This window comes from Urocitellus parryii, chromosome 16, assembly GCF_045843805.1.
Source record: "Urocitellus parryii isolate mUroPar1 chromosome 16, mUroPar1.hap1, whole genome shotgun sequence".
Taxonomy (NCBI): domain Eukaryota; kingdom Metazoa; phylum Chordata; class Mammalia; order Rodentia; family Sciuridae; genus Urocitellus; species Urocitellus parryii.
This window is the reverse complement of record NC_135546.1, coordinates 413,551-436,435: the sequence shown is the minus strand read 5'-3', so window position 1 is coordinate 436,435 and position 22,885 is coordinate 413,551. Positions and strand designations below refer to the sequence as shown.

The following is a 22,885-nucleotide window of genomic DNA, read 5'->3' as shown; positions in this document are numbered from 1 at the left end:
AGTTCTAACCTCGGGCTTAATGGGGTGAGGGCATGGATTTGAATCTCGTAGTTATTCTTTATGAAAACTGTGATTTCCACCAAGTGACTTAACTTTTTTGTGCCTCAGTTTCCTCTTTGGGAAAACAAGGATTTTGCATTTGCTTCCACTTAAGGTTACTGTTAAGGCTGTTTGCATCTGTCAAGTGCTCCGACACAACTCAAGAGTTGCATCGTTATTATGCACGTAATGTGCGCAGAGTCCTGAGACTCCACACAGATTCTCCGTTAAGATTACTGGTTTAAAATCCATCCATAGCTTTGCATTGAATTCAGGTTAAGGATCAAAAGCAAAAAGCAAACAAACAGAAGCAAATCTGGTACTATCAGCCGGAGTCCGAGTCAGGAGGAACCCAAGTTCAAGTTAGTCCAGGCAGAGACCCCCTCAATATCAAAAGGGCTTGGGGCTCGGCGGAGGAGCGCCCCTGGGTGCCATCCCCGCCACCGGGAAAAACAGAACCGGAGCCTCCACCTACTTCAGAAGACTCCCTGGGCCCGGGATGCAGGCTCCCCGCGCCTCTCCAAAGTCCTCGGGGCCTTAACTGGACCTACGTCCCTGGACAGCCCTTGCGGCCCAGGATCCGGGAGTCAGCCTCAGGGCGCCCGCTCCCGGCCCGGGCTGTCAGCGCGCCTGCAAGACAGGGCCCTCTGGATTTCAGGAGCGCAAGGCTCGGCTCTCCCAGAGTGTGGCTCGCCAAGAAGGTCATCAGGCCTCAGGACCGCCCACTGTGAACTTGGGCCTGGCTGGACCTAGGGCGCCGCAGACAGCAGGCGGAGAGAACACGGTGGGGCTGAGGGCCTAGGGCGTGGCCTCCCCTACCCGAGCGCGCTCGGCTGACCTCCCGTGCGCGCCTCCTTCCTGCGCTACGGCCCGCCCCTCTCCCTCCGGACCTCCCTCTCCTCTCCGCCTGGCTTTCCCCGCTGCTCTCCTCCCCGTCCCGCCCCCTCTCCTCCGGTCCTCTCTCCTCTCCCCTCCCCTCCTCCCGCCCCTGCCCAGCTCTCCTCCCCGCCCCTCTCCTCCTCCCCGCCCCTCCCTGCCTCTCTTCTCCTCCCCGCCCCTGTCCAGATCTCCGTCTCGCCTCTCCCCGCCCCTCCCCAGCCCTCCTCCCCGCCCCTCCCCAGCCCTCCTCCCCGCCCCTCCCCAGCTCTCCTCCCCGCCCCTCCCTGCCTCTCTTCTCCTCCCCGCCCCTGTCCGGATCTCCGTCTCGCCTCTCCCCGCCCCTCCCCAGCTCTCCTCCCCGCCCCTCCCCAGCCCTCCTCCCCGCCCCTCCCCAGCCCTCCTCCCCGCCCCTCCCCAGCCCTCCTCCCCGCCCCTGTCCTCCTCCCAGTCCTGCCCGCGGCTCCCCAGTTCCTGGTGAAGATGGCGCTCCCCGTGGCCGCGCGCTCTGCCCGGCTTCTGCGAGACCCCGCGCTGCGGCCCCGGCTGCTGGCCGCCAGGTGCCAGGTGAGCGCAGCCGGTGAGGGGAAGGCGCCTGCGCGGCCTCGCCCGCCGGACCCGCGCCTTCCTGCGCCCCTGTCGCTCTTGCCCCTTCTGTCCTCCTGCGCCCCTGTCCCTCCGGCCCGCTCTGTCCCCTCCTGGCCCGTGTCTCCTGCCCGCGCTGCGCCCCCATCTCCCGGTTCCCCCGGGCCCTTCTTTCCCCTTCTCCGTCTGCCCCTTCTGTCCGCCCCTGTTCCCTCCGCCAGGCGCTGGACGCAAGTTCTGGAAAAGTTTAGGAAGAGTTCCTCCGTGTTCCCGAGTCCCGAGGTTTCACTTCCGCGGCTGCCAGGGCTAGTTCTGAAAGTCCGAGGCTCCGAGCGCGCGTCAGGCAGGCCACGTGGTAAACATGCCTGAAACCTGGGCCTAGCAGGGGTGCCACTCACCTGACCTTGGACCTCCTGCCGGTTCCACTTCTGTGGACTGGAGGGCGCTCAGCTGGTGAAAACCGGAAGCCCTTTCCCTCCCTTCAGCCAACAGCTGCTGGCCGGTCCACCTTCTCCGTGCTCTGGGGAGAGTCACATCAAAGGAGGGCAGTGGACACTGAAGGGCTGTCCCAGCTTGTCCCCGGTGTGGACTGTACTGCTGGCTGTGGGGCTTCACACAGGGGGAGACCGTGGGGCGAAGTCCTGTGGGCCATGCTGTCTGAGAAGCCACCAGCCCCAGACTCCTGGTTCCCACAGATTCTCTCTTTTTTAAGAAGGGACAGTCTGGGGCTCAGCCATAGCCCATCAATGACCTTGCCCATGGCCCCATTTTTCACTGATAAGAGGCAAATTATCACTCATCCATTTTCAAACAGGATGTGCTTCCTATATTTCTTAAGAAAACTGGAAAAAAAAAATAGCTGATGCTTCTCCAAGTTACTCTAAGCTTTGCCTCATCAAGACACCTGAGTTATGGTTTCCTTCTTCCTCTCCTTCCATTTCCTGACATCCCATTTCTCTGTTTCTGTGAATTTAGAAGGCGCTGATACTTATCCTGTAAAGTCACAGTGTGTTGGGGTGGTAAGAGGAGGGCGCTTTAGTCTAATTAAAATCACTAGTCACAGTTGACCCAGAGGAAAGAGGACACCTCCAGGGGACCGACGTCACAGAAAACAAGAATCAGGGTGCTCTGAGCGTGGACTTGAACTCGGGAGACGTGGCCCCGGGCCAGTGAAAACCCAAGGGAAGGAAGGACTTGTACAGGGAAAACTTACAAGGCACTGTATTGGGCTCACATCGGTGAGGTCTCCTGGCCTGTCCAAGGGACAGAAGCCTGATCCCAGCACTAGGGAGACTGCTGGGCATCCACGCCTGGGGTTTGGCAGGAAGACCCGGTAAGGAGCTCAGTCTCTGGCTCCATCTGGTTGCTTGGATTCACACACTTGGGGTGCTTTGTGATACTGTGAGCTCCGGGCTTGGAAGACGAGAGCGGCTTTTCTAAAGGCGGGAGTTGTGTGCAGTGTCCGGGAAGCAGAAATGAGCATCACTGAGCATCTGCTCCCATAAGCTCTGTTCATGAGCAGAAAGATAGAAGCCCTAAAGAAGCTCAGCGACTCATGCAGGGTCACGGAGAGTTTGTGGCAGAGCCGAAGGCTTACCCTCTGGTTTCTGTTACCCTGGGCTCGCACCTCTAAGAGGAGTTTCCCCATGAAAACAGCACAGGGATTACTCGGATACCAGTAGCCCTTGTAGATAACATCCAGTCACCTGCACGGGTAACCCAGTTTTTTTCTTTGGGAACATTGTGATATGGGTCGTGGCTTGTAAGGGATTCCATTTTCAGTTTCTTGGATGCTTCTCCTATCTGTGCCCTGTAAGTCTGATTTGATTAGTGTACGTCCCTAGCTTCTGGCCCATGGCAGACATTACAGTTGGACACGGCCCGCTTTCTCCACCAAAGCCTGAGAATCCTCACCCAGTATCTCAGAAGTCTGTGCCCGCTCTTGCCCCAGACCTGCTTTGTACAGGGCTGTTGTGCGCAGGCAGATAAGAGACCCGCTTTCTGCTCTCAGAAGCAACTTGAGCTGATTTCACAAAGATATCCGTAGAATAACATTTGCTCCTTCCCATGGTTAAATGTGACATTTGTCACGTCTTGCCGCTTAATGTCACGGAAGTTTTTAAATTTCTTCTACTGTTGGCTTCAGTGTTTGGTCTTGATTGACGTGATAGCCTTCATAGGGCTCTCCTTAGCTCTTTCTTATTTTTACCTGCATTTCATCCAGCCGTGCCTCTGGCAGGACTGTCCAGCCCAGGGGTTTGGGCTGGTGAGTGAGGCAGGCAGAGGCCTTTCCCATGGCAGACTTGACTTTTGTGGGACTGGGATGAGCAAGATTGAACTTGTGACAAGATGAGCTCTGCCAGAGAGAGAGGCTGTGAATGACCTCAAGCAGGGTCCTGGGATGGCAGTGGACGCTTAGCCCCAGGCAGGTAGGATCAGGGAAAAGCACTAGACTCGGTGGTTTTTGTTTAGGCTTTTTTTTTTTTTTTTTAATCGAAACAGAATGTGTCCTGATAGACATATGTGTTACAGCTTCATGAATTTGTACCCGTGGGACCCACCTGGGTAGCCAGGTCCAGAGCAGGAAGGTAACTTAACAGCCGCCCAGGCCCGAGGGGTCCTTCCCATCACTAGCCGTCCCCAGCAAGGGTGACCTGACGCACACACACTTCACGTAGGCGGAATCACACAGCGTGCACACGCGTACTCCACGCTGCTCCCCATCGTGCGACCCTGACTTGTTGACGTCTGAGCTGCGTGTTGGAGTCGCCAGCCTCGTGAGACTCAGCAGGGTAAAGAAGAGGCGCGAAGGCCCCGAGGTGGGAGTCAGTTAAGGAAAGTGAGGAGGTGGTCTGACAAGTAGACGGGCCCCTACCACCGGGAGACGTTCAGGGTCTGGTGAGAAGTCTTTGAACGTTTTAGAGTGTTTGCGTAGCTTGCGCAGAATTATGCAGCTAAAAAATAAAGCCCTGCAGGGTCTGAACCCCAGTCCTGGCTGTTGGAGCTCAGGCATTTAATTACTGCACTGGACACGTTTCCTGTTAACGTCCGAACCTGGCTGGCCTTGGAAGTGCTAGTGGAGTGGTGGTCAGTGGACTCTGTACTTCAGGACAGTCTGACCACTGTTCCACACCGTTCTACAGATGCAGATCCTGGCAGGCAGGAGCTGTGCTGCAGGGTTCAGAGAGCCAGCCCCTTGGACAGGAGCTGGGCACGTGCTGCTGTAATGCAGCGGGTGCTGCCTGCCAGGCGAGCCCTCGGTGAACCCCGGGCCGGGGCCCCTGGTGTTAAATGGCTGTGAGGGATCCTGTGCCCTCTCCTCCTGGCCGAGCATTCTGTCCTCAGGGGTCCTAGACGTGGGCAGCCCGAGGGGGTGTATGGTCAAGCACTCACACCCCTGCCCTTCAGGACCGATGGCTCAGCTTCCTTTTCTCTCCTCCTGCGTGTGGGAGGAGAAGGTGGATGAATGGCTTTGGAAGTGGAGGGCTGAAGGTTGTGCAGCTTCTCTCCACCCAGTGAGGCTGTGCAGGGGCCGGAGGCTCTGATTTCCCCGGAGAGTCCACACCTGACTTTTTTTCTTTTTAATGAAGTACAGCTGCGATTTCTGCAGTTAGAAAAGAGACTCCATCTCAAGGGATTGAGGTGCTAAACTGTGTGTCGGAAAAGACCCTGAAGTGTCCCAAGTCAGTTCCTTTGCTGTAAGTGAGGCGTCTCCTCAACAGGCAGGGGCTGGGCGCAGGGCCCCTCGGGGTGAGAGCTGCTGCCCGCGCTCCTTGGCCGGGTTCTGCAGGCACAAAACCCAGGAAGTGCCTCGGTATGTCGTCTTGTGGGGAGGAAAAGAAATCCCACCAGTCACCCTAGGCCCCGAGTCCTGGCGCCTTCCTCTCCTCTCAATCTGGAGTTGACATTCAAAGGCGGCACCGTTGGTGACCTGATGGAACGTTTTGCCCGCAGTCTGTGGGTGCACCCGGAGCTCCACGGGAAGGGCACCCGCGGAGGTGGCTCTCCAGGGGAAGCTGCTGTGGGCATCCGGCAGACCCTTTTCTGTGAGGAAGAGGGAGGAGGTGAGGAGGGTCGGGAGAGGAGGTGGGGAAGGGTCGGGAGAGGAGGTGAGGAAGGGTCAGGAGAGGAGGTGGACTTGTAGGCAGCGAGGAGGGAGGATAGGGCTGCGGAGAGCTCAGGACTGGGCAGGTCACCAGCCCCTAACTGGAAATCCAGCGAGCACGGCTCACCTGTCGAGCGTGGGTGTGCCCAGGAAGCCCCCCAGAGGCAGAAACCCCAGCACTTTGGTTCTTTTCCACAACCCAGTGCTCAGGAGAATCCTGGGCAGAGGGACACACTTAGCCAAGATGCCCGAGTGCAGAGGACGCCGCGGCCCTGCCCTGCAGGAGCTCAGGTTGGCTGGCAGAGTTGACCTGTGGGCCCGGGGTCGCTATAGGGCAGGAGGACTTGGACCTCAGTGTCACTGCTCCTTCAGACAGGTCCTCCCCTCGTAGTGGCCCTGGGTCTTCGCCCCAGGGACTGTCCTGCTTTATCATCCTTCACGGTACTTGACGGCTGTCTTTGGTTGACTGTGTCTCTGCTTTCTCCCCCGGCGGGGATGTAAGCTGGACCAGGGAGAAGCTTTTCCCCTGGCTGCTGCCTCCCGGGCTTGCCCGTGGTCTGTGCCTGAGTGGGTGCCCGGGGCAGAGCGGGCAGTGGCTCAGGGACGTGGAGGGCCCGTGTGGGTGCTCCAGGCAGCGGGAGGAGGAAGGGGCTCGTGAGGTGTGCAGGACAGGCCTTCATGGAAACAGGACCACAGGACCAGTTATGGAGTGTTTAGCTGCAGTGGATGGCAAAGGGACTGTCACACGGGTTTCTTCAACCCTGACATTGCTGCAGAGAGAAAGCACCGTCTTGTCTCCTGTACAGGCTCCGAGGCATGGAGATGCCGCCTGGTACCTCGCCTGGTCACAGTGCCGGGCGCTGCTTGCCCCACGCTGATGAACATGATGCTCTTACGTCATGACGCTGTCACCAGAAGGCCCAGCGGGGGCCTAGTTGTTCACTTAACCTGCCCGCCTGCCTTCCCAGTCTCCTTGCCCTTGGTCATTTGGCCTCTGCCAGCTTGGGCCTGGTGGTCAGCTCTGCACGGTTGTCCTGCTGGGCTCTTGTCTGGCTCCCTCTCTTTCTGGCCTTGGAGTCTAGGAAACAGCAGCACAGGGGTGGAGGGCCAGAGCTCTGGGTTCGAATTCACCTGAGTTCAAAATCTGGATCCCCCGTGTTCTTGCTCTGCGCCCTGGGAAGAACCGTCTGTTCTCGCAGATGGCTGCACAGATTAAATAAGATGATACGTAAAACGTTCGGCGTTGGGATGAGATCATGGGCCTGCAGTGGTTCTTTCTCTTGCAGGGAATTTGAAGCTGAATTTATTTGCCTCTTTTTAAAGGCTTTATTGAGCCAGAATAACTCTCCTTTCCCAGACTCCATAGACATTTATCATTGCTGTCATCTCAGAGTTGGGCACTGGTTGGTGCTTCCGTGTGTCTTATTTCTCGTCCAGGCTGGAACAGCGTGTGGGGCACGAGCGAGTATCCCCAGTTTACACCTGAGAAAGGGGAGGCTCTTGGCGGAAACTGGCCCCCAGGGTCCCCCTATCTCCAGGCTCCCTCGGGGGGATGGGGTGAAGGTCTGGTGGGGCTCGGAGGTTCTAGGGGTGAGGGTCATGTGGGGAGCTGTACCCTGGGGTCAGTCTACCTGGGAAGGTCTGCAGCTGGCTTGTGGACTGGGTGGCGTCTGGCTTCACGTGCATCAGAGGTTTGAGATGGGCCATCTGGAGGTGGCCGGCATCGGCTCTGTCCCAAGGCCTTTGCGCTCTGCCTGAATCAGCCTGGCCTTGGGCCCCGGGTGCTGGGGGAACCCAGACATTTCGCCAGCTTCCCAGCGTGGCGTGTGGGGGATGGCCGTCAGGACGGAGTTCCCTGGTATTCCACGTCAGACTTTGACCAGTGCTGAGTCCGTGGCCAGCTTTCTGTCTTTCAGAAATGACTGTGTCAGAGTAGCCCTTAGGCCCTCACCGGGAAGGTAGGCGGGGACTCCTAGCCTCACCTCTAAATTCACTGGTCCTGCAGACTGGGGGGAAGAGGAAACACGTGGAGACGCAGCCACGCACGGGGGTAACTGGACGTTGAGTCCTGTGGGTGAGGCGGGGGTCCGGCTCGCTTTTCCACCCCACCCATTTCTCTACTCTGGGCTGGCAGAGGCTTTGAGTAGGCTCGGCAGGGCTGGCTTGTGGAGTCTGAGCAGCGCGTAGTGAGGAGATGAGGCTGGAGAGGGGAGCAGAGTCCTGGGGACCCACGTGAGCTGGGTGGCGGAGCTGAGCTTGCTCTCGGGGCGATGGGGAGCCATGCAGGGTTTTAGAGGTGAACCAGGGGGCAGGGTTTTGTTTTCTGGATGTGGTGTGCCCAGCGTTGGAGGCCCACGAGAACGGAGCCCACCTGAGGATTTTGCGTGGACTCGGAGCTGAGTCACTGCACCAGGATAGGAGGCATCAGCCAGGACTGGGACCAGGCCACCTGCTCTGGGTCTTGCCGTCAACACTCTGAACAGCGTGGTGACCTTGGAACATCGGTGTATCTTATCTGTTTTTCTTTCTCGCATTTCTGCATCTCGGGATGCTGAGTGTATCCTTACGTGTGTCATGGGTTGATTGACAGCACCCCCTACGTAAAGCACATACGGTGGGGGACGATGGAGGTGAGGGCCACCTGTTTGTCACCCAACTTGGGACACTTTTGAGGGTGACGTTAATCAGCCCCTGACTGAGATGGAGTCAGTGCTGGCAGTGGGGATGGGAGGTAACGGCTGGACAGGACCCATGATCTCCCTGCCAGGGCCCATGGCTGGCCTGTCCTGGGCGAGGAGCTGTGCCCTGTCCCCATGCCCAGGTGTGCTGTGGACATGGTTAGGGACCTGGGAAGAGAGCAGGCCTGTGAAAGAAGGGAAAGACCCCAGGTGAGCCAGGCTTGCGAGGAGTGGAGGTCTCTGTCTGCCCAGCCTCAGGGCCGTCCTGGGCCTGCTGCCGCTGTGGGCAGCACTGCTCAGCTGCCCAGTCAGTCCCTTGCCCCTCTCTGAGCTGGGCCCACAGCCCTTGTTGGTGGAGGGAGGCCTTGTTGGACTTGGCTCCCCGGGGAGGGCAGGGCCGGGCAGGGCAGGGGGCGTACAGACCTGAGAGTGGTGGGTGGCTCCTCCATGCCTGTGTGCACTCCGCCTGGTCAGTTGCCCCTGACCGCCTGGTCAATTGCCCCGTCCACTGCTCACCTGGTCAGTTGCTAGCAGCAACCCTTCTTCATAATCTGCACTTACCTGTGGCTGTCCACTCCCGCCCCTCCCCTCCCACCCAGCTTCTGTCTCCCAGAGTTTTATGGTTATTACTTACTTAGGCTGGGCTGCAGGTTGGATCAGGGCATTGTACGTGCTGCACAAATGCTCCATGCACCCACAGCCATGTTTGCTTTTTTTAAATTTTGAGACAGGGTCTCACTAAGTCGCAGAAGCTGGCCTCAAACTTGTGATCCTTCTGTCTCAGCCTCACGAACTGCTAGGATTGCAGGTGTGTGCTGCTGCATCCGGCCAGAATTTCATAATGCAGACAGCAAGAGAATCTCCAACTCATCCTCATGGACTCAGTCTCTGGTCACTGGCCAGCTCAGAGGTTGCTGGCTTTGCCTACTGCATCCCCCTGCACCCTCTGCTGTGCTGGTAGTGGAGGGCCGTGGAGAGGAGCAGACCTGGGGGCAGGGCTATGGAGAGGAGCAGACCTGGGTGCAGCGAGGGCCTGGGGGCAGCGTGGGCCTGGGGGCAGCATGGACCTGGGTGCAGCAGGGGCCTGGGGGCAGCAGGGGCCTGGGTGCAGCGTGGGCCTGGGGGCAGCAGGGGCCTGGGTGCAGCAGGGGCCTGGGGGCAGCGTGGGCCTGGGTGCAGCGTGGGCCTGGGTGCAGCGTGGGCCTGGGTGCAGCGTGGGCCTGGGGACAGCAGGGGCCTGGGTGCAGCGTGGGCCTGGGGACAGCAGGGGCCTGGGGGCAGCGTGGGCCTGGGTGCAGCAGGGGCCTGGGTGCAGCAGGGGCCTGGGGGCAGCAGGGGCCTGGGTGCACCGTGGGCCTGGGTGCAGCGAGGGTCTGGGGGCCGCTCGGGCCTGGACGCTGCACAGGAGACGTGTGCGTCTTCTGTCCTCAGGAATGGCTGCCGCCTGCTCTCGGCTTTGCCCTGGGTGCACGTTCAGGTTGCTTTCTTCCCTCTTGGCCTCCTAGGGGCCTGAAGCTGCTGTCTGTCCACTCTGGTCTGAGCTGAGTGACCTCGCCATGGGTGTCCAGGCAGTGGCCACGGGCTTGCCTCAGCCTGTTCTGTCATCGCAGGGCCAGGTGGCTCTGGATAGTGCATCCCTAAGTGGTCAAGCAGGTGTCACTGGGCCGGTGAGCTCTGCCAGGCTGGTGTGCACAGGGGCTCCCCCGGGGCCTGGAGGCATGCTCTGGGCCTCCTGGTGTCCTGCACTGTGCGCGTCCAGGGGGGATCTGTCTGAGTTGTTTGAAGCTACTTTCTGCAGGGCCCCCCTGGGCAGCCTGCCCCTAGTTCTCTTGCAGAAGCAGCTGCTCCCCAGGTTGGCTCTGCTCCCCCACGTTGCCCAGGCTGAGGTCCAGGACCCGTCCAGCCCGAGCATCCGAGGGAGGTCCCTTATTCATGTTTACGACTGAGGTGCGTTTGAGAGCAGAAGGGAAGGCTGTTGGCAGTCACACCAGGCCAACAGGGAAAGCCGGCCTCGGAGCCACAGGCCTGGGCTCCAATCCTGGTCTCCGTGCTTAGTGGGTTTGTGACCTTGTGACAGTTAGGCACACATTTTATGGTACTTTTCCACATTTTGACATCTCTGAGACGCACGTGTTCCTGATGCTTTGTATCATGGAGCAGTGGGTGGATTTTCCCCCGAGGCACATTAAATTGGTGTATCTTGCCGTTGTTGGCTTCTTGGTTTTGGTGAAACTTGGAATGTTCTTGAGCCTTGGCTTCCTGTCTACAGAATGGAGATCGTCACAAGACTCACTTCCCAGAGTCACGGTGAGCATCAGAGATACCTAGGTCCTGTGCCCCGAGTGATGAATCATTGGTCAATAAACGGGGAAGTGTTATTCCTGTAAATAGTCTCCTTTGGCCAGGCATGGTAGCTCAAGCCTGGAATCCCAGCTGCTTGAGAAGCTGAGGCAGGAGGATCCTGAGTGGGAGGCCAGCCTCAGCAACTCGGTGAGACCTTGTCTCAAAGTAAAAAGCACAAAGGGTCAGGGTGCAACTCAGTGTTGGAGTGCTTGGGGCCCCGGGTGTGTCCCTGGTACCTCATGTCCAGGTGTGCGTGCCCGCAGAGGCTCCTTGGAGGCCCTGTCTTCCCCTCAGTCCCCTCCGCCCATGACCTGCAAGGGATGTTAACAGTGAGGCAGGACTTGTGAGTGAAGGAGAGGCCTGTGGTCCCCCTGGGTGCTCAGAGTGCACGGCTGGGTGCAGTGTGTTGCGAAGGACGTCCGCTCGCAGGCCGGGGCTGGGTAGTGGAGACGTGCTCCTGTCTCAGCTGAGTGCCCACCTGCTCTTCAGGAAGCTCCCTTAGGGTGCTCTGCTTTCTGATGGGCGCCCGCTGCTGCTGCTGCTGCTGCTGCTGCTGCTCCCGCTACTGCCACGTGCTGCACTTTGGGGACTCACAGGGTCACTGGCCTCTGAAAACCAGGGGGAACGTTTGACCGTCCTGTGACCTGCAGGTCTCCGTGGGCTTTTAGTGAGTCACGCAGAAAGCTGAGAGTTGTCAGTTATTCCTGACTCGGGGAGAACTGTTCACGATGAGTGCTTCTTCCTACAGAGTCAGAGCTCTCGGAAGGTGATGCAACTTCAGAATTGAAGATGAGGGCTGCCGGGCAAACTAAAAAGAGTTTTCCAGTTATTCCCTCTTTTACAATTAACATGAGGAAAAGAAAGTAGCGTTTGGCTAATTGGAAAAGCCGGGTAGGTTCCGAGAGGGCGTGGCTGTTAGCAGCTGCAGCCATTTCAGTAGGAAGAGAGGGGGTGAGGGCAGGCCTGTTCAGCCAGACCTGTCAATTCTGGTGTTTTTCAGCTTTCTTTTAAATAAGAACACAGCACACTCCATGGTCTTTTTGGAAACTCACCTAAAAGCCCATTCTCTTTATTCAGACGGCTCACCCAGGGTTGAACAACAGCCCCCTACATTTTAACACCCGTGCTGCAGGCCTTTGGAAAAAAACACTTGCATAACTTAATCTGGCTGATTCTGTCATCAGCGTTACACCCGGCACTGTTTTTCTTCAGTAATGTAAAGTTGAAATTTAAGAATAATCAGCTCGCAATCAAAAGCTGATTATAAAGGAACAATAATGAACATAAAAGTGAAATCGCTTCTCAGGGTTATAATGAAAGAAAAAAGAAGGAGCAGTTAGCAGTTGAAAGAGAAGTGATCAAAAAAAAAAAATAAAGCTTGGTTGTGCTGGTAAGAAATAGTGGGTGAGGGTGAGGCAGCCGGGGTCTGGGGTGCTACAGGGAGGATGGGAGCAGCCGCTCATGGAGTCTCGGTGGGGGAGGTCAGGAAGCTGCTGTGGTTTAGCGCTGAATGGTGTGTGTTCTGGTCCACTGGTTGGCTGTGTGGCTCCAGGTCAGACGCTTGACTTCTCTGAGCTCACTTGACAAGTGTATCCTTCTGTTGCAAGTCAGGGTTGTGCCCTGAGTTAGACACACACCTCACTTTGCAGAGCAGCCACTAGAACAGGGCTTTCGGAGTGGAGTACCCCAGCGGCAGTGCACGGCCCGTCCTGGCGAGGAAGAGTGGTGTGGATACTGGCAAATCACACAGTGCTCCTTATTACTGCCTTTTCTTCTGGTTGAACCCAGGGCCCGTGCTGTACCACGGAGCCACACCCCAGCCTGTTATTTGGAGACGGACTCCTGGCCGGGTTGCCCAGGCTGACCTGGAACTTGTGATCCTCCTGCCTCAGCCTCCCGAGTAGCCTGGCGACAGGCGTGGTCTGTTACGGTTCTCTTTATCTTTGAAGCCTTCGAGTTTGTCCAGGAGAATTCCTCAGTTCCGGTTCCGTGTGAATGGTTGGCTCTGGACTTTCTTCCCTCACTGTCGGAATCTCTCTCTCTCTCATCACCTTTGCCGGTGTCACCCAGCTGACACAAATGGTGTCAGAAGCCACTGGAAGTTTCTTTTTAAGATAAGTCACGGGCACGATGGAGCACATCTGTAATCCCAGTGACTTGGGAGGCTGAGGCAGGAGGACTGCAAGTTCAAGGTTAGCCTCAGCCACTTAGTGAGACCCTGTTTCAAAGTTTAAAAAAAAAAGGGTGGGGGGTGTGCCGGGAGTGTAGCCCAGTGGGAGGATGCGGGTGTGGCATGTGGGAGGACCTGGCTTCCATCGCTAGCACTGGGTAAAAGGAATCTGATGTCAAAGCCCACATCACGAGGGAATGAGTAATAGGATTGGATTAAAAGGACAGTCATTGATGCTGACGTGTGACAGCAGGGAGAGGTGGACCTGACAAGGTGACTGGGCAGGAGGCTCCCGCCCTGCACCGTCTGCAGCCTGTTAAGGTCCCCGTGCAGGGCCGCTCGCCGGCTCTCCCGTGATCCTTCTGGCCCGGCCGAGCTGTTCCATTGTAGCAGCACACATGGGCTGAGGCCTTGTGTTGGCAAGACACTAGAGGAGGCTGGGGCCAGTTAGATAAAGAATCGTCCTGTGGCAGAGCCTGTGGACGTGGGCGTGCGGGTGGCCTGACGTCTCCACAGCCCTGGGCACAGCCTAATATGAGCCCTCTATAGTGATCTGTCCCGAGTCTGTCCACTTAGCAGGTGTTGCTGGTGACGGCCTGCCACTGGCCCTGGTTGTCTGCTGCTCCTGTGGACCCCAGGGGTGCCCCGGGGCAGGACGGATTCCCCGGTTACCGTCTCCCCTTCCCAGGTCGAGTCTGTGTGTGCTTTTCTGACCATGTGTGCTTTCTCTTGATTTGGGTTTTTGAGATGTGGCCTTGAACGCCTGGTCTCAGCAGTCCTCCTCCTCCGCGGCCTCCTGGGTAGTTGGTCCACTGACCCCGGCTCCGTGGGTTCTTAAAATAGTCAAGGGAGGAGGGGAACAAGTGTGTGTAAGTGGGTGCACCTCTCGTTGGGGCAAGGAAGCCATCACAGGTACAGTGACAGTCAAGACCCCAAGGGACGAGGACGTGAGCTGCGGAGCCCTCTGCAGGGAGAGTTCCAGCCCAGTGAGCTGCAGGAGCAGAGGCCTTGTGACGGGGCCCGGGGCCTGTCCTGTCCACACACAGGCAGCAGAGCATCTGGAGGGAGTTGGCAGGGAGCTGGGACAGATGGGCAGCTGCCATGTGTCCATGGTGTATGGCCCGACCTGGTTCCTTCCTCCCCTGGGGACTGAGCCCGGGGTGCTCTGCCACTGAGCCACATCTCCAGCCCATTTTATTTTCTGCTTGGAGGCAGGGTCTCACCAAGTTGCGGAGGCTGGCCTTGAACTTGCAGTCCTCCTGCCTGAGCCTCCCGAGTCACTGGGTGGCAGGCATGTGCCCCTGAGCCCGACTCCAGTTGTTCCCCGGTGTGGATGATGACGGTTGGTGGGATCATGCACCTGTTGAGTGCATTCTGGTCGTTTCTGGTGTTTAGCCTTACAAATGAGACTCCTATAAGCAGAAGTCTTCCTGCGGACATGGCTGTCCCTTTCTCCAGGACTCATGTGCAGGAGTCCTGCTGTGAGGCTGGATCTTCAGTGTATGTTCTCTTTCCAGAGTGGCTCTCTGTTTTCCCTCCAGCAGGGTGGTAGGAGGGTCGGCTCCTGCTCCTCTGGCCAGCGTCACGGACGCCCTCACTTGCCTCCCTCATGGCGAGGGACGTTCCTATGTACTCAGGTGCTGTTTGCCGTCTGCCCCTGGTCGTCCACGTCCTCTGTGGCTTTTGACTGTGGTCTAGGTGGACATTTTAATGTTGAACTTCAGGAGTTCTGTGTGACGTTGACACGAGACCTTGCCCGCTGTGGTCTGCAGGCATCTTCTGCCCATGCCTGGCTGGGGTTTCACCCTCTGGGCAGAGGCTGCCACAGGGCGTCGTACCTTTTGATGAAGTCCAGGTTGTCCGGTTTTTGGGTGGGTCAGGATTTTAGTGTCCTGTCTGAGGACTCTCCACCAAGCTGCAGGGCCAGATGACATTTTTTTAAAAAAATATTTTCATTAGTTTTTGAGGAACCTTTATTTATTTATCTACGTGCAGTGCTGAGACTCGAACCCAGTGCCTCTCACATGCTAGACAAGTGCTCTACCACTGAGCCACAAACCCAGCCCCAGATGACTTTTTTCCTCGGGTGGTGGTCTCAGGTGGTTTTTGGGGGCTTACGTGGGAATCCGGTCTGTTTTGAGTTGGTATTTACAGGTGTGAGGAATCGGTTGGAATCAGGTTTTTTTTTTTTTTTTTTTTTTTGCTGTGGGTGTCCAGTTGCTGAGTGTCAGTTATTTAAGACACTGACTTCCGCCACTGAATGGATTTACTTAGAGCTTTTACTTCTCCTGCTGGAACTGTAGAATTGAGAACTACCAGCAGCTTTGCCACCGTCTTAATCACTTGATAGAGCTGCACATTTTGGAGAGTTGAGTCTGGAGACCTGCTCTGCCGCTGGGGGTGAGCACCTGACCCTCTCTGGTGTTACTAGGACCGCCAGCCGGGTCTTCAGGTACATCGGGTTCTGATGTGCACTCAGTGGTGTCGGAGACTGCTGCAGGACCACAGCCTTGGGCTTCCCGTCCCGCAGACTGTTGAAGCCAGGCTGAGTGCTCTGTCCATCTGCGTCACGAGGAGGTAGGCCTCTCACACTTGGTATTTTGGCGAAGTCAGTTTTTATAGTTTCTCTTTAGCAGCTTTGTCCCTGCCGTTTGGACATGTCATAGGCCACAGGAACCTGGAGAACGTCCCCATCGACGATGATCCGGGCGGCAGTTGTGACTGTCGATCAAATCAATCGAGCAAGTTGGAAGGGTTCAGAGAGGTGATGGTGATGGACCTGGTTCCCGCGGCTTCATGTCTGTGGGTCTCCCAGGAGGAAAGCTGATAGATGCCCAAGTCCTCTCTGACCCTAGGGTCCCACGTGAACTCTGAAACGCTGCTCCACGGGGTTTAGAGTCTCAGGGCCGTGGTGGACTTGGGAAGCCGTTCCGTCCTAACACCGCTGTCTGAGCGGGTTTCACGGGCAGCGGGGACTCTCCATGGTCACGGGGAATAGAAACACGGTTCCTACTTTATGTTTTCTGTTGAAGCGTGGCTATTACCCAGAATCAAATCGGTGTTCTAAAGATGGGTTTTCAATCGCTGAGAAACACACGCTGCTACTTGATGGTCGGTCAGCTTAGAAACAGGCTGTCCAGGGGGACCCCTGAGTGCTGGGCTGGCCTGGCTCTGCGGCTGTTCCCTGGCAAGGCCGCTTCGTCAGACCCTCGGGCTCTGTTTTCCTCGCCCAGCCAGGGTGCGGTGACGTACCCCAGCATGTGGACCGTGTTAGTGGTGCTTGCTGTTTTATTAGTGGTGATAGTGACCCCTTTTGTCTTTTTGCTTCATCATTTGAGCATAGAGATTTGCATGCACCATTTTACACAGGGGCACTTTGTGAATCTGGATCATTTGCTTTCTTAAGACGGCAAGTTGAGTACCCTAGGGTAGATACTACACAGAACTTACCATTTTGGACGGAAGGATCCTTTCTGTGGTAGTCTCAGGACCGTGGAGCAGGGGATCGAGCCCAGGGTCGCTCCCCCAGTCCTTCTACAGCCTGCCCCAGGCTGTTTTCTTCCCTGTCGCAGCCATGCAGACGCCACCCCACCCACCAGGGCTGTCAGTGCTGTCGTCCCTGCAGACTCCGGGCTGGTCTGCGTGTGGCCCTGAGGTTCCTCTGCGGCAGGTGCCCCTGGCTGACATCTTCAGGTCATCCTTGGGGTCCGGCCAGGTGGCGCTCTCGGTAAGGCGACTCCTGTGTCCAAGGTTCCCCTCCTGGCACTGGCCAGTGGCCTTTGCTGCTGGATGTCCGGCGGCTCACCGTGGCTGTCTTGGAGGTGACTGTGACCCTGCTGGCTGACACTTGTTGAAGGGACGCAGTCTACTGCTTCGGATGAGCACTTACCCACTCTGAGTCACCCAGGAGTGAGTCTGGCCATCTGGACGGCATCGTCAGAACTTGCAGAGTCGAGAGGATGATTGTATTTCCCCTTTAGTGGAAAAACGTCCACGAGTAGTTGATCAAAGTTGAAGTGAGCAGCACGTGCTTCCTGCCACGTGCTCCCCACCAGGTGAGAACCGATCGCTGTGCCCTCTTTCCTGAGGGGCTCCTTGGTCAGTGTGATCTGGAGCAGACTGTGCAGAAGGGCTGGGGGCACCTCCGTGGTGAGCGCTCGCTAGCCTGCCCGAGGCCCTGGGCTCCATTCCTAGCGCCAGGGAAAAAGAGACAGAGAGTGGTTGATACCTGTACTTCACTTTGGGGACCGGGAGCTTGTCCTTCCGCCGTTCTCTGTGGCGGTCGAGTTTGTTGTGTTGAATGACAGGATTGCAGATAAACAGGGCTGTCGTGGATCTCGACTGTGATCATGGTCATCCCTTCCCCTTAGTGCTGGGGCTAAACCCAGGCAGGTCTCCCCCACCGAGCTGCACCCCGGGCCGACAGTTTGTGTGGATGAACTCATTGATTCTTGTTCTGATTCTGACTGACCTCTGTATCCAGTTTCCAGAACTCACCTGGGGGCTACTGAGGTCTTCATTTATTCCACGGTATGAAATGAAGGAATGAATGGCCCAATCACGTAAGAAAGTGTAGGAGAGACGGTCGAGGCCAAGGTCACCCACCGCGGGTTTCCTCGCGTGTGAAGCCTCGTTGTTTCAGGGGAACCCTTTTGATTTTAAAAGTGTCCTCGTTTTATCGTTATCCGAGTTCCCCGTCTCTGCCCGGCGATTCTGGCTTTTTCCGCTGCTCGTCCAAGTTTCCATGAACCGTGTCAAATAGGATGTCCTCTGGGTTGACAGGCAGCTCTCGTTTCTCGGAGGAATCTGGGGAGAGTTTTTAAAAACCTGTTTTGGAAGATTAATACATCAAGGATACCAAGTTGCTGACATCCACTGACGGGTATTAAAAACACCGTCCGGGGGGGAAAAAAATCCATGGATGTCAGAAGTTATCCATGTCTGACCTAGGACAGGCGATCGACACAGGGAACATCATTTCTGATGTAGAAAATTGAGTTTGCACTCATTGCAGAAAGCTTGGAAAATCCAGGAGAACCGCGAGAGTCTGCAGAGGTCACCCGTGGTCACCGTGCCGTGGAGCGCCGCGTGAGCTTAGAGGAGCTTTGGTTTCGCACACGTCCCCATCACGCACGTTTGCCGCTGCCTTTAACCGGAATCAGGATCACCCTCATCAGAAGCTCTGTTTACTCCTCTCCCACGGAGGCTGCGCCAGCACGTCCCACGGTTGTGCGGGTGTTGTTTCCGGTGCCGCTGAGGAACGGAGGTGGTTCTGCGTGGCTGTGGTGTTCTGCTTCATCTCTGTTGTATTAGCGGCATCTGTGCATTTTCCAATGTCCACCGATTTAATGCTGCAGCGGATATTTTTGGACATTAATTTATGTTGGCTGATCAAATAAGTCCTTGAGATCGCCCTCCAGAAAATCTGCACACATTTATTCTCCTGTCCGTGGCGACTGGAAACAACAGCAGTGGCTCCTCTCGGCTCTCCGTTTGTTACATGCCACATCCCATTCCGAGCGGTTTGTGTGGATCGACTCATTTATTCCTCACGAAACACCAACCTCTTCTTACCAATGAGGACATGGACGTGCAGTCTGTGAGATGGTGTGTCTCCTCGTACCCTGACCGCTATCAAATATGGTCATTAAAATTTTCCAGCCCATTAGATATGAAGTGACCTTTCATTGTTGGAATTGTATGGCTCTAATTCTACAAAGATGGTACTTTTTTTTTTTATCTTCCCAGAGAGCAAACATCATTATCTTTCTACTTGAGAAAGAAATTTATTTTGGGAAATTTCCTAGGGCAAGTTCTAAATTCTCGTAAGTCAGAAAAACAGTTATTGCTAATTTCAGTAGGATGTTTTTGAAGGCATGGCTGAGCTCCAAAACTAATATCAGCCTGTGCTCAATAACATGAAGTCCTGGTAAGTGGACACCGTTCTCTGAGGAGGTAGTCAGCGTGGCGTGGCCTGGCCAGACAGTGCCCTTCCACTGATGACCGTAGCACACCGGTGACTTTGTTCCTTTTTCTAGTGTTACACACACAGTGCACTCGATGTTCCGCTCACCAGGTGCGCAGTTGATATCCAGTGTTTATGTAACTGGAACTTTCATGCAAGCTTCATTCAGGGAAACCATCAAGGTACAGGAGAGATCGATGGAATCCCTGCATGTGATCCATGAGATGACAGAGTCCCAGCTGGCAGCCCGTCAGAGGGGCACACGTGCCTCAGATGTCCAAGGAGACGGCTGGTGTGTGGTGTCGCTTTCCCCAGCTTCCAGCTGCCCACGGCGGGAGGCATCTGAGGATTGACCCTGGCAGGTTTACATCAGTGCCCTGCAAGTCCAGCTGGGTCTGCAACATCAAGCCGGATTCCTGTGACCTGACGGGTGCATCTCAGGGACTTGCTGGGTATAAATAATCGGGGTTGGGGAGAGAAGCTGAAGTTGATCTCAGGCCACGTTGCTCAGTTAAGCACTTTGATGGAGCTTTGCCAGTGGAGGGTTTGGAGCAGAAAGGCCATGCCACTGGATGGAGTTTTCAAAGCCCACTGGGGCTGTGTGGGCCAGGCAGCCACGGAGAGAGAGCAGAGTTGGGCTGATGGCAGGTGACAGAGGCCAGGGCTCAGTGGGACCTGGGGCACCTGCGTCAGGGTGACCTGGGATGCTTGCCGCAGTGCAGACCCCTGGGCTCCCTCAGGTATCACAGGGACGAAGCCCGGGCACCTGTGTCTCTGCCCACTCGCTCACAGACCTTCCACATTCTCCAGGAAAAGAGCAACTTGAGTGCGTTTTGGAGAACTTGTCCCAAGAGTGTTTTGAAGAAATAGGGACTTGTTCTGGAACCTGGGTGGGCACCAGGCCAGGTCCCAGTGGCTCTGCACGATTCTGTGTCAACATCTAGGGGAGGCTATGCTCCCTGGACCCTCACTGGGGCTTCCTCCCCTGTCGCTGGCCAGGACGAGGTCATGGGAACCGGTCATCACAGAGGGGGAAAGCTGAGCTGCGGAGGGTCCAGGGGACACCCTGGGGGTCCCCATCAGGGTCTGTGATGACAGTGCTGCCGCCAGTAGCAGGGCTGGGCCGGAGCCTCCGTCAGACTCAGAGGCCGCGTGATTCTCCTGTGCCACCCCGCCGTCCGCGCATCCGCCTCTTCTCCAGAGGCTTCCCGGACTGCTGCTTTCCTGATGAGTCACACTCAGTGCACAGTGGTCCCACCTTGTGTTCACGGGCCCCCTGGCCGGCTTTGTTGGTTGACCCAATCTGCCTCCTCTGAGCGGTGAGGCCTCGATGTGCCGTGATCTGGCCCAGGCGAGAGGACTGCGTCTGCATTCGGCCGTGGGCAGAGCAGCCTCATCCCGTCAGCTGTAGGGAGTAGCTGCAGGCGGCAAACGCTTGACGTGCTTCGGTTCAGACAGGAGGCGAGGGGCCGTTCCTGAGCCTCTGCAGGGCAACCCTCAACGGGGCTGTGAGGGGTTGGGCTCTGGAAGTGCGTTTCCTCCTCCACGCTTAACGGCAGTCTGTGCACCATGCACCCTCGTTACCTGTCATCACCATTGTACAGAAGAAGCCCCAGCCAGAGAGGTGAAGTGGGCTCTCTGAACTCACCCTGTTGTACGAGGTAGAGTCCAGATGTGAACTCCTGGCTACGGGGCTTCAAAGTTTGCTCTTTCACGTAAACCGTCTTAGAATGGTGAATCGTAGCCTAAAATACTATGAATGAAATGCGTACTCTGTGTGTGTGTGTGTGTGTGTGTGTGCGCGCGTGCGTGTGCATGTGCACGCGTGTTTTAGCAGCTGTAGTGATCACCACTCCCCAGGAACAATACAGAAAGTTACCGGACCCCTGGCAGTTTCCCTCGGCTCACCCTTGTCACCTGGTTAGTGGTAACCCCCTGGACGTGTTTATGGCACTCAACTGGTTGTGAAACCCACGCTCTTCATTACCCCACTCGACGGCTTTCCCTAGCAAGTCACAGTATGGTAGGGGGAAGGTATTTGCGCTAGAGGCAGGGATGTCCCCCTCTGAACCGTGTCTACCCTGGGTAAGTCTCTGAAGAAGAAGGGCTTAGGGCCAAGGAACTTCAGACGCCTCGGCCACCGTCACCCGGAGGAAGCGTTAGTAACCTGGAGCGTGGAGGCAGGTCGCAGGAGCCCTTGCTTGCTGTTTTCTCTGTTAACTCAGTGTGTGGTTCTGTGAGCCCTCGACAAGTTCAGTGACAGGCTTCACTCATTTTTAATGGCGAGTATTTTGTTCGCTTATGTAAGTCGGTCAATTACCCTCACACCTTATTGATTAACATGTCCCGGCTCTTGAAGGATTCGCAAGTATAATTCACCCAAGACAGACTGTACTTTGGTTTTCAAAAACCCACTGTTGAGTTCTGTGCATGGTCAAGTGGAAGCAAGTGGTGATTAATTTTTTATTGGAATCTTCTGAATAAGTGTTTTCTCTTGGTGGGTTTCAAACGAAGTCATATTCCTGAATCTAATGAGAGAAGCAGTTCATGTGCTGTGGACTTGTTAAGATTCAAGGCACTTTTTTCTAGCCTGTGTGATATCCCTTTTTAATTTCACTTAAGTTTGAGTTCCTCTAGACATCGTCCGAGCCTGTGGAAGATACTTGGTAATATTAATCATGAGGAGTTGACGATCTGCCCCCTAGAATTCTCCTGACTCCCCGGGAACGTGTTCCTGATTCTGGTCTGTGACTATGTGGCCCTGGGCTGGTTCCCACCCTTTCTGGGGCAGACATCCATGGTCACTCATATGCTGTCCAGTGATCCTGGTCAGAGCCTGGGGCGGAATCCACATGGCTGGCTGCTGGGGGCAGGCGCTGCTGTGCCTGGTCCAGAGGGGGGCTCCTCTGGTCTGGACTCTACCCCCTGCAGGACCTCCACTGTGATCCGGTGACATTGCCAGAGGGTGGTCCCCACACCTTGGGCACACAGTCCATTTCCTGCCTACTTGGATGAAGGCCTTCCCCTTTTCTAGGCTTGTCTGCTGCCTCCTTGTGGGTATGCTCTTGAGTCTCAAGCTGCCACCATACGTTGTGCATCGCAGAACAACATGCTGGGCTTCTCCCTTGTCCAGACTTCGCTGCCCTTGGGTGCTGGACGGTGGCCTCCTCCCTGGGCTTCTCCCTTGTCCAGACTTCGCTGCCCTTGGGTGCTGGACGGTGGCCTCCTCCCTGGGCTTCTCCCTTGTCCAGCCTTCTCTGCTCTTGGGTGCTGGACGGTGGCCTCCTCCCTGGGCTTCTCCCTTGTCCAGCCTTCTCTGCTCTTGGGTGCTGGACGGTGGCCTCCTCCCTGGGCTTCTCCCTTGTCCAGCCTTCGCTGCTCTTGGCTGCTGGACGGTGGCCTCCTCCCTGGGCTTCTCCCTTGTCCAGCCTTCTCTGCTCTTGGGTGCTGGACGGTGGCCTCCTCCCTGGGCTTCCCCTTGTCCAGCCTTCTCTGCTCTTGGGTGCTGGACGGTGGCCTCCCCCCTGGGCTTCTCCCTTGTCCAGCCTTCTCTGCTCTTGGGTGCTGGACGGTGGCCTCCTCCCTGGGCTTCTCCCTTGTCCAGCCTTTTCTGCTCTTGGGTGCTGGACGGTGGCCTCCTCCCTGGGCTTCTCCCTTGTCCAGCCTTTACTGCTCTTGGGTGCTGGACGGTGGCCTCCTCCCTGGGCTTCTCCCTTGTCCAGCCTTCTCTGCTCTTGGCTGCTGGATGGTGGCCTCCTCCCTGGGCTTCTCCCTTGTCCAGCCTTCTCTGCTCTTGGCTGCTGGACGGTGGCCTCCTCCCTGGGCTTCTCCCTTGTCCAGCCTTCTCTGCTCTTGGGTGCTGGACGGTGGCCTCCTCCCTGGGCTTCTGCTGAGGGCCATTACCAAGTAGGTATTGACGCATCGTAATCCTTGCCAGTGTACCCCATGTTAAATGGACTTGCCTTGGAAATTTGCTGCGACCTTGCTTGTGTGTTTGAGAAAGATGACCCTGCTCAAGGTGATCGAGGGTGGATCCAGGTTTGAGGAAGTATCCTGCAGGTTTGAGGAAGTATCCCGGTCCTTGGGCTTAGGGTGTTCCCGGTTTAAGGCGTTTCCCGGTTTAA

At 56.6% G+C, this 22,885-nt stretch overlaps 1 protein-coding gene across 1 annotated transcript in view; it reads left to right on the top strand.

Annotated features, from left to right (window-relative positions):
- The first annotated feature begins 1,346 nt into the window (after positions 1-1,346).
- Suclg2 (succinate-CoA ligase GDP-forming subunit beta) overlaps positions 1,347-22,885 on the top strand; it is a 171,991-nt gene continuing 150,452 nt past the window's right edge. Inside the window, exon 1 of the mRNA XM_077793498.1 lies at positions 1,347-1,482. Coding sequence (XP_077649624.1) covers positions 1,399-1,482 — 84 coding nt within the window. The 5' untranslated portion in view covers positions 1,347-1,398. The remainder of the gene's footprint in view (positions 1,483-22,885) is intronic.